At 42.2% G+C, this 10,261-nt stretch overlaps 1 protein-coding gene across 1 annotated transcript; it reads left to right on the top strand.

The window, feature by feature from the left end:
- The first annotated feature begins 312 nt into the window (after nucleotides 1–312).
- LOC113199032 (G-protein coupled receptor 83-like) lies at nucleotides 313–3,758 on the top strand. The gene is made up of 4 exons (XM_026411912.1): nucleotides 313–771; nucleotides 1,369–1,494; nucleotides 2,589–2,722; nucleotides 3,107–3,758. Exons 1-4 carry the CDS (start codon nucleotides 313–315, stop codon nucleotides 3,756–3,758), a joined length of 1,371 nt encoding a protein of 456 aa, XP_026267697.1.
- Nucleotides 3,759–10,261: the final 6,503 nt, after the last annotated feature.

Raw genomic sequence — 10,261 nt, forward strand, 5'->3', positions numbered from 1 at the left:
CCTGACGCTGTCCCCAGTTCAGAACGGGCGCTGACTGCGCTCTCCAGGCAGCGGAGCATCTGGAGCTGCCCGCGTTCCTCGGCTCAGCGCTCAGCTGCCCAGCTCAGCTCTGCGCACTTGACCACTCTGAGCCGCTTCTTTCCCTTCCCCATTTCAGACACCTTGAAGAACACCTTTCTTAGCTCAGAGCTTCAGCGCACTGAGCAGAGCTTGCTGGGCTCTCCGTCGAGGGCCTCACTTTCCCTTTTTCCTTCCTTGGGCACTTCCTGACCCCATAGCTTAAGGACCTCACGGTCCTCCAAAGGCGTCAGGATGGACGCCCCAACCACAGAATTGCCCCAAGGGTCTTTGCCAAACCCCGGCACCATGAGCTATGGGGATGAGCTGACCCCTGAAGCTCTGAGCGTGCCCAGCGGCTTTGATGACCTGATCACCTCCACCACCTCTCAGGTGCTGCAGGCCATTTCCAACGCCGCCTCTGCAGTTGGCCGAGCCGGCCGCAACAGTGTGCTCTCCATGATGCCAGACACCGGCGACCTGGCCGACACGTCGGGTCCTGTAGCTTCAGAAGTGGTGTCTCAGGATGAGCAGGTGCAGTTCTGGCTAGTGGTAGGGTACACCATAGTGGTCTTTGCTGCCATCATAGGCAACTGGGTCTTAAACCATGTGATTATGAAATACAAGAGGGTGCACACCGCCACCGGCCTCTTCGTCGTCAACATTTCTGTGACCAACATGATGCTGGCTCTTCTCAGCTCCCCCTTCACCATGGTAAGCTGGGTTCTGAGGAAGGCGACCTGGGGAATAGGGAGAAAGTTAAGGTATAACTTTACACTTGAAGCAGAGAGAGATGTTTGGCGGGAGGAAGTGCTGGAATGGATTGGGTTGATTTGGAGAACGTTTGCACAGAGGTTAGAATGGTTGAGAGACACTGCAAAGGGTTTAGAAATGGGGTGGGGGAGCAAAATGAGACAGCCAGGGTTGTAGGTGCATTGCTGAGTTAATCTGCTGCCTTGACAGAGGCTGGGAGAGACTTGGGGACCTGTTGCAGATGAGATTTTGTCTGACATGTGAGTCCGAGTTTTGTCACAAAGATCCACTCAGTTTTTCCACATTTCAAATGCAGTGCTTGGACTTGAAGGTGTTTAACAGATTTTGTGATTTGGTGTCTATGTCTCCAAACCGGACTGTTTGTGTGGAGAAGATGGGAAAAGCAGAACTGCAGTGTGGAAATATTTTTTTTTGTTTGTTTTTTGAGACAATAATGCCAATAGTTTGGTAAAGAAAAGATTCTTTTACTTGTGTTTTGGGGCTTGTGAGAGTGGTGGATCCAGGGCTGTGTGGCTCATGAAGCATTCTTTCCCCTAGGTGCGCTATCTGTGTAATTCCTTGGTGTTTGGGAAGATGACATGCCACCTCAGTCGCTTTGCCCAGTATTCTTGTGCCTATGTAACTGTGATGAGCATGGCTGCTATTTCCCTGGACCGACATCGGGTATGTTTCTCAGATCTTGTAAAAGATTGATTTTCTTCTTAGGTAAATAGAGTCAGGTAAGATCACAAATAATCCTGAAAGTTCTTCGAGTTTCTTGATATAATATATGTGAATGAATATGTAAAGTTGAGGGGAATTGCAAAATTAGGAAATATAGACTTTCATGAAATTAAGTCTTACATAATAAAAATGCTACCATCTTTGATATAATGCTATGGGAACAGAGATGTGGTCAATAAACAAATAATAAAAAACTGCTCTCCCCACTTGGAAAACATCTCTTATTTGCTGCATTGCAGGACCAGCTAAGGGGGGGGGGAGAGGGAAGGGATGAGTCAGAGGTGGGTGTGGCTTCAGGGCTGGTGGTGGGCTGAGTTTGGGTGGTGGGGGTGAGGGAGGGCTGAGGAACTGAAGATAGTTGGGGAGGAAAAAACTGGGAGGAGGGTCAGAAGTGACGTAAAAGGAAGTAGGGGAGGGGATGAGAAGCTGGGAGGGGTTATATAGTTAATGAGTTGGGAGGGAGGGAGAAAATGAATGAGGTGGGAGGGACAAAGAGGGGATTGGAGGGCCTGTGGCTGGAGCCAAATGGGAGGGGCCTTGGAAGGATCCAGTGATAGGAGATGGAGGGAAATAGGAGACTTGGAGGGAGTGAGAGAAGAAGGAATGAGTGGTCATGGAGGGATCAAGATGGGAGGGGATGGAAGTAGAAGGGAAAGGGCATAAAGAGCTAGGTGAGAGGAGGGGTGAAGAAGTATGAGGAGTGCTTACACATCCAAACATAATAATAAAAATAAATCACACTTTTGGACATCCATCCTTTTCCTCCATTAAACTCCCAACTCAGAGACAGGTAATTTGAAGTTGGTCTACTAGGATTCCTGACATCTCATTGAAATGTTTTTCTCAACATTAGCTAATGTTGCTCTTTCATCAAAAAAAGGTCATACAGTTTTCAAGTGAACTAGTACTCAAATCACATTTTCTACCTACCTACCAAATCTTTGCAAATTTGCACCAGAATTTCAGTCGATGAAGGGCTAATATGTAACCCTAATTTGAATTGTTGAATTGGGTTGGGGTCCTTTTCCTTCTAGGTGATGCTATATCCCCTCAAGTCCCGGATTACTCCAATGCAAGGCAATGTTTGCATCATTATCATCTGGATTGTGAGCACCTGTGCTGCTTTGCCACATGCTATTTACCAGAAACTTTACCAGGTGGAAATTGGGTAAGCAACTCATGACCTCAGTATTCACATGCATTAACTCATGGAGTAGCATATTTCAAAACATGGTGATGAAAATAAATTCACCTAAGCTGGAATTTATCATAAGAGTTCCCAAGTACTCTCACGGCATTGGGTTATTAGACATATCCTTTCCTGTTTGGGGGCTATAATTTTCCTTTATGTTATTTGAGAAATCTGGATCAGGGGAACCTCAGAGCTCCGTGCTTCATAACACTGGGCTTTAGGATCAATGCAGACACAAACAGTTAAATATGTCTGCCCCTTAAGGACTAACTGAAAATGTAACAGCTAGCTGTGGGCTTTAAGAAAAAGGCAAATAAAGTTGTTTGTTTTTTTTTTTTCTTTCTCTGTCTTGTAACCTAGAAACATTACTGAGGAAACTGCCTGCCTCCCCAGTTTCCCCTATACTTCAAAATCCACATGGAAATACCTTGACCTGGGCACCTTTTTGCTCTTCTTCATCTTGCCATTGATGGTGCTGGTGGTCGTCTATGGTCATGTGGCCAAGAAGCTGTGGATCCATAATGCTGTCGATGACATCAATATCCATACCTACATCTGCCAGCGTGGGAAGAAGAAGCAGACCCTGAAGATGCTGATGACGGTGGTGCTTGTCTACACAATCAGCTGGCTCCCCCTCAACCTCTACCTGGTGCTGCTGTCCAGTGAATCCATCTCAAGTCACAATGGTCTGTATTTTTTCCTCCACTGGCTGGCAATTAGCAGCTCCTGCTACAACCCCTACATCTACTGCTGGCTCAGCGATAGCTTCCGGATTGAAGTTCAGAAGGTCATCATGGAAATCCAGAAGACGCTGCTCGATGGAATCAGCCGCCTGAGGGGGGAGCACCGCAGGCTGAGCTCTGTGTCACCCACCCACCGTCCTGCCTGGGTGGATCCCAATCCCGGAGTGCCCAAATTCCCACGATTCAAAGATTTCGATGAGCTACCCAGTCCCCCTCCCTCCCCCACAGTGGAAGTCTCCTTTCTCTATCCAACAGTGCCTAGAGTTTAAAATGCCCAGACCGCGATTAGGTTACCCATCCTCAAAATACCTGAGATAGGATGGGACCAAAACAACAAACACTCATTCATTTCTCATGGGTGTGGTAGGGAGGAAAGGGGTTGGTACTTGAGGGGTAGGGGCCATATGTGAACCACCATATGTCTCACTCACTCTTTCATTTCCTTTGCCTTTTCCCCTTTCCTGTTATTTATTTATTTTTTCTCAACACTGAGTACACTAAGGATATTAACTCTCTAGACTCATCAGAGTTGTTTCCCTGACACTTAAAGAAAAATTCCACTTTGACTTGGAAGCCCATCTCTGTTTGTGGTCAGCAATCTCCTCTATTCATTCTTGTGTACCAAGTGGGCATGATGTTGTCCGTATTACAGACACTGTCTCCTCATGGTTTTGCCTTTCTTTTTCAGGAAAAAGAAAAATGTCTAATGTGCTCCCTGGCATTTCAATTGTTCCTGTATCTTTAGCCTAGGAGGATTTCAACTCAGTAGGATAGATGAGGAGGAAGTAATATTACATCCTTTTCGGGCTACTACTGCCTTTATTCTGGAAAAATTGTTACTAATGCACTTTGACAGGCACTGATGTTTGTGTCAGGATGATGCCAGGTTGGGAATGGAATTTCTTGTGCTCTTTATCTTTCTCCCTCTTCTTCATGCCCTTTTTCATTACCCTTGGCATTGCCCTTTTCATCTCCTGCTGACCTCCCCATATCTTTCCCCCTCCCTATCTCTTGCCTTTACGTCCATCTTTTCCTCCTCCCTCTGTTCCACAGTTTCCCTCTCCTCATTCTCTTACCCTTCCTCTTTCTATAAATTCCTTCTCACCTCTCTTGCCATCTTTTATTTCCTACTCTCCTCCATTCCCCTCCTTTCCCTTTCCCTTCTATGCCTACCCACCTTTTTTCTCCTTCCTCTTCGCTCCTTTCCCCAATTTCTTTTTTTCTTATCTCTCCTCAACTTTATTCTTCTCTTTCCTCCCCCCTCTCCCTCATCCTTCTTAGGGCTTTTTGTTTTTCAGCACTCCTCCAATTCCTCCATCTTTCTTCATTCCTCCTGCATTGCCTTTTATTCTTTACTTCTGCCTGTGCTGCAATGTTACAGACACTCTGCTACCCTGTTAGAAATTTTGAGAGTGGGTTATCATTATCTGGTTAGAATGAATGCATGCCTCTGCTTGCATTTCTTTCTCCTTCATTAACTTTCTTCTCCTCATCTTAATTATTTTCAACTTAATAACGACATATTCTCAGTGTCCTTTAAGATCTCCCCTGGGAAGTGGTGAGCCAGTCTCTAGGAGCATGACACAGATTAACTGGAGCTTAACTTTTGGCTTGTGTGATCCCACTTGGTGACAGGATGTGGTGGGCTTTTCCAAGTCATAACCCCAAATATCTCTGGTAAATTTCAACACTAGCTACACTGTCGCATCCATTTTTAGGTCAAGCAAAAAACTGAGAAAAAGATCTAATTGTACTTTAATCTCTTGTTTCTTTCCATTTTCACTTTAATGTATTAATCTCTTATCTCCTCTACCTTCCTACCATCAACACCCCAACACAAACAAAAACATTGAACTATTGAACTGTTATCACTCAAGTACAAGACTAGATATTTGGATGAACTCCAGGATGAATGGATGACCACATCTGATGTAGTTAACATTTTAAACTTCATATCCATTTATAGTATCCTTTTGGCTTCAGCTGTTTTTGAGATTAGTAGTCTTTGTGAATGGTGAGCTCTGCTGGTGTCTTTACCCTCCTCCTTATGTAAATCCTTCCCATTCTCCTAAGGACAGAGATTTCCTCCCCATTATTTCTTTTTCCTTTTGGTAGTATGGATACATCCCAGGACAGTGGAATGACAAGGTTTTGCCTCCCCACAAGGAGAAGGAAGAGTTTTGAATTGCCCCTGGGTACCCAGTGCTTCTTGGAGGAATCATACTTTGCTCTGATATCCTCCTTCTCCTACTTAGACTTAGGAGAAATTTGGATAAAAGGGCTACCATTGTAATTTAAATGATTATTGTGCTATTGTATTCTCACCTAATGTTCTCTCATTCCCAGGAAAACTGTTTCCTACTCCCATCCTTATCCTCTACAAAGAACAGACTTTTTCACCCTCAGTAAGGCTGGCAATCTGGAATGTTTCGTGCTTGACAGATGAATCAAGTTTGGTGTTTGCTGCTGACTTGACTGGAAACTCCACACTCATGTCCATCTGCTTTGGTGATGTATTTAAAGAAACGGGCATCCAAATAGTTGGAGTTTAACGTGGGGTTTTGTTTAGATTTTTTTTTCAGCAGCAACTAATCTGAATTCAGCACCCAGCCAAGTCTGAGGGTGCTACCATTGTAAGTAGTTTCTGGCTGGGGGGCTCATTTGGTTGGAACATGGTGCTAATGAGCTCTAGGTCCTAGGCTCTAACCCATGTGCAGCCATTTAGCTCTGTGGGTTCGAGCATGGTGCTAAAGAACTATGGTCATGTGGTTTCAAAACCCCACATGTGTCCGTTTACACAGACTGCACCACTCACCCTAGCCAGCCTTTTCCTGAACTTGGGTTATCAGCCACCTGGAACACCCAGCAAAACTGATGTGTAAATAGCCCTGCAAAACCCGTTTTCACTTCTAAAGCAACAGCTTAAAGTGTATTCCCTACTAATTGTTCACTAGTTGTGTTATTCTCGTAACAGAAAGAAATACCTTTCTTAATGTGTGTTTGAACAAAAAGAGTGACAGCAATGGCAAACAGGAGAAGTTGGCACATTCTGCCCTTTCACAAATCCAAACAATATCCCAACTTGTCTCTATTAGCAAGAAACTGTGTCTTCATCCAACCTAGGATATTTGGAGAAATGCTTTGATGACAGTAAGATCTACATGCAGCTGGTCAAATGTTCAACCATAACGGGACTAGTTGAAATGGTAGAATTCACCCACTGACACAGATTATCTGGGTGCTGGTAATCAACCTTACATTTTGGTGACTTATATATGTGTTTTGTAGATTCTTTCCTATGTGTTTTGATCTGAAGGCCTATTACACTGAAAATTCTTTTCCTACCTATATTTATAGTTATATGCTATCACACAGTCCACCATACACATGGGTACCCACACATATGCAAACACACATATACATTCCAACACACATACCTATATACAGCACACATGTGTGAACATGCATAAATACATATATATATATATATATATATATATATATATACAAACATACACAAACATACATGCATACATGCAGGCACGGGGATTGATTGTGTTTCAAAACAGATACACTCAAATAATTACACAGAACACACACACACACACACACACACACACAGTTCCAATAGTCCTTTTATAAAAGTAAAAGGGTGTTCCTGATTCATGCTAGAGAAGAGGTCAAATACCTTTAAAAAAAGATTACACATGAAATTGGTAGGCAACTGGGAATTCATGAAAAGTGAGACTTCTGGAGTTTGTCCTTCATTAGCACAGGTGGAAAAAAAGAATGTAGAACCAAAATCCCTTTGCCTACCTTGTGAGGAATTTTCTAAGGTTGGATGTATTTGTTTCTACATGAACTGCTCTGATAAGTAATTTAACACCAGGAGTGGTACATACCTTATTATCAGCAAGTTTCTACCTGGAACCGTAGTTGCACATTTAGACCATCTACTTTCTACTCTGTCATTGCTGAAGGGTGAAAACATCTCTAGACTATGAGGCAAAGACTCATTGACAACAATCTGTTGTCCTATGTGCCACATAGAAGGGAAAGATGGACCCTGTCTGGACAGTCAGAGAGTGGGAATGAAGTTGTTTATTCTGATAACTCTTGTTCACGGACTTGTAAGTGTCTACTTCAAACTCCTTTCCCTTGTAGTAGTAATATAGGTATCTCATATGTGATGATGACTTTGTAATACCCCAAAGTAAGATCTTCTGATGTTTTTCAATAAGTGTTTGCTGTCAATGTTTTACTTCATATTGAAAAATTTAAAAAAATGTTGGGGGATTGGGTAGGACTGTAGATTTCACTTTTAAATGTACTGGTGAATTGAAGTATTGTCTCAAAACTACAAAGTACTGGTTCAACAATTTCTGTTGTCCTTCAGCTTCAAGAGTCACTTTTTTGCATTCTTGAGTAAACTTGACACTAAAGAACAGAATACCTTATCAGGAGGCACAAAGGAAGAAACAATGTAGATATGGGTGTGGTGAGTTTCCTGACATAATATACTCAGACTCTGAAGGAAGTGCTCAGATTTAGATTTATTTAAATAGACATGTTAACTGGATTAGTTGAAATATAGCATCAGAATTTAAAATTCAGGAGTGAATCCTATGATCCTTTGTGATGAGATCTTGCTGGAAATAGTTTCTATTAGCTTGAATATTTTGTGGAAAGATCTCAGAAGACACCAAAGAGAGAAATAGATCAGCTGGCCCTCAATGCCTTTGATCTATAGGGTTTTCCACTCAGAATAGTGATCTAAATGTGGTGAAAATTCATTAAATGTTGGGAAGCTGAATACCTATTTGTAGCTTTAGACAAGAAGCTGTTTATTAATACCTTTGTACTTACAATTTGGTACTTAGGTAGGAAAGTTTGCCCCTCCCCCATTAAAAAATCACTAAAAAATAGAAAAATAAAAAAGTTACAAAAAAAACCCTCCAAGAAATAAAGAAAATAAGTGACTATTTTGACTTGGTAAGGTAGTAAAGTTTATTTCCTAATCCAACACCTGCCTGAGCAGTGTCTCTCGCTCCTCCCACCACACAATGGAACTGAACCTGATGATACCTTAGTGACTTTTCAGCTTTGCAGCTTTTTACCAGTGCTCACTCCTTGCTCACATCCTCAGTTGGATTATGGAAAATATCCTAGGAATATGTTCACAAGCAAATTACACACTAGCTACTTGGTTCAAACCTGGCAGAAGTGTGGGCTTTGTGCACCTGAAGACTTCCAGGGAAAAAGACTGTGAGACTGCTGAATTCTCTGTATGCAAGCTGCAGCTGCTGTGTTTAAATGACACAAGAAATAAGGCTCCCTGTGGAGATACTGATAAATTACAATGGGACATCTTGATGAAGGGGATTGAGAGAAGTCTAACTGTGTAACAACAGGAGAATGGACATTATTTTGGGTTCCCAGCAGGGATGTGCCTGTTATTTATTTACTTGTTACTGTTACTTTAAATATTCCCTGCCAATGTTCCTATCCCTCTGTACCCTAATTTGATGTTTGATTGTGGATTCTGGGTTGGGGAGGGGGTGGGGGTGGGGTATGGACGTGGGGGTAGATTAGTATATAAATATATATGTATTCACACACACACACATACTCATGCTTACACTAAATAAAATATTTATTAAAATTACTTCTGAGTTCTTGTCATATAAGTTTATCTGGTTGGAGGAAGGCAAGGATGGGAATGCAGCTTGCATGGTGGATATTTGTGATCCACAGAGGTATTATAAACTTAAGTCAACATTGAAAACTTTAATGTGCTCAACATGTGGGCATTGAAGTGGGAGTGGATGGCAGTGGCGGTGATACATAAAAGTAAATCCTATAATCTCTGCCATGAAAAAGTTTTTGGGTAAACTTTTGGGTATAGTAAGCAAAGGAGAAAGTTTGTCTGTGAAAACAATGAAGACTCAAGTCTCTATGTTCTGGTTTTATAACCAGAAAAGGATGTTGGAGCCTCAGTGGGAAGGAATGAGAATAGGTATATAGTCCCAGAGTAGATGGGTCAAGGCTAGAATACCCCAAACATGGAAGATACCTCACTCAGTTATACCAAATTCAGAATTCCCAAGGTTTAACCTCAGGAGGAAAATTTCCAGAAGGGAAAAAGTAGGTAATTAAGTGGTCGTGACTGAAACACCCTGAATTTATCATTCTTGTGTCATTTGCTTTACTTCTTACTGAAACTATCACAGAAGAATTCATGATACCCCTTTGGATGCTCTGACTGTTTAATACTTGGTAGTCTTTTGGGAATCCCCAACCTTTCCCGAGTGTATTAAAGTAGAACAATTGAGAGAAAAAAGTCACTGGATCCAAAAAGCATAAAAAACAGGTTAACAAATTCCCAGTCTCTGGTCTTATATTTTCCAGGTTCCACTATAATCCATTGACAATGAAAGCTCTATCCTTGCCTAAGTTGCCAATCCAATAATGAGAACAAGGTTTCGAGAAAAAGGAAAAAGTTTTATTGCTTGCTAGCAAAGGCGAAACCCAGGGGACTCTTGTCCAAGATGCTGTGATTCTCTCTGACACAAGTAACACAAGGGTTTAAAAAGAGGAATACAAGGGCTGGGATCCAAATATTATTAGTAGATATAATTAATATGTATCCATCAGGTGGCCTTGAAAGAGATGTTGCACCAGTTCCCAGGTCTAATGGTTTTTCTTTTTTTTTTTTCTCTTTTTTTGGCAGTGACACTCTTCCAGGCAGTGAAGGACATGATAGCTTAGTCTG

This window comes from Urocitellus parryii, chromosome X (genome assembly GCF_045843805.1).
Source record: "Urocitellus parryii isolate mUroPar1 chromosome X, mUroPar1.hap1, whole genome shotgun sequence".
Taxonomy (NCBI): domain Eukaryota; kingdom Metazoa; phylum Chordata; class Mammalia; order Rodentia; family Sciuridae; genus Urocitellus; species Urocitellus parryii.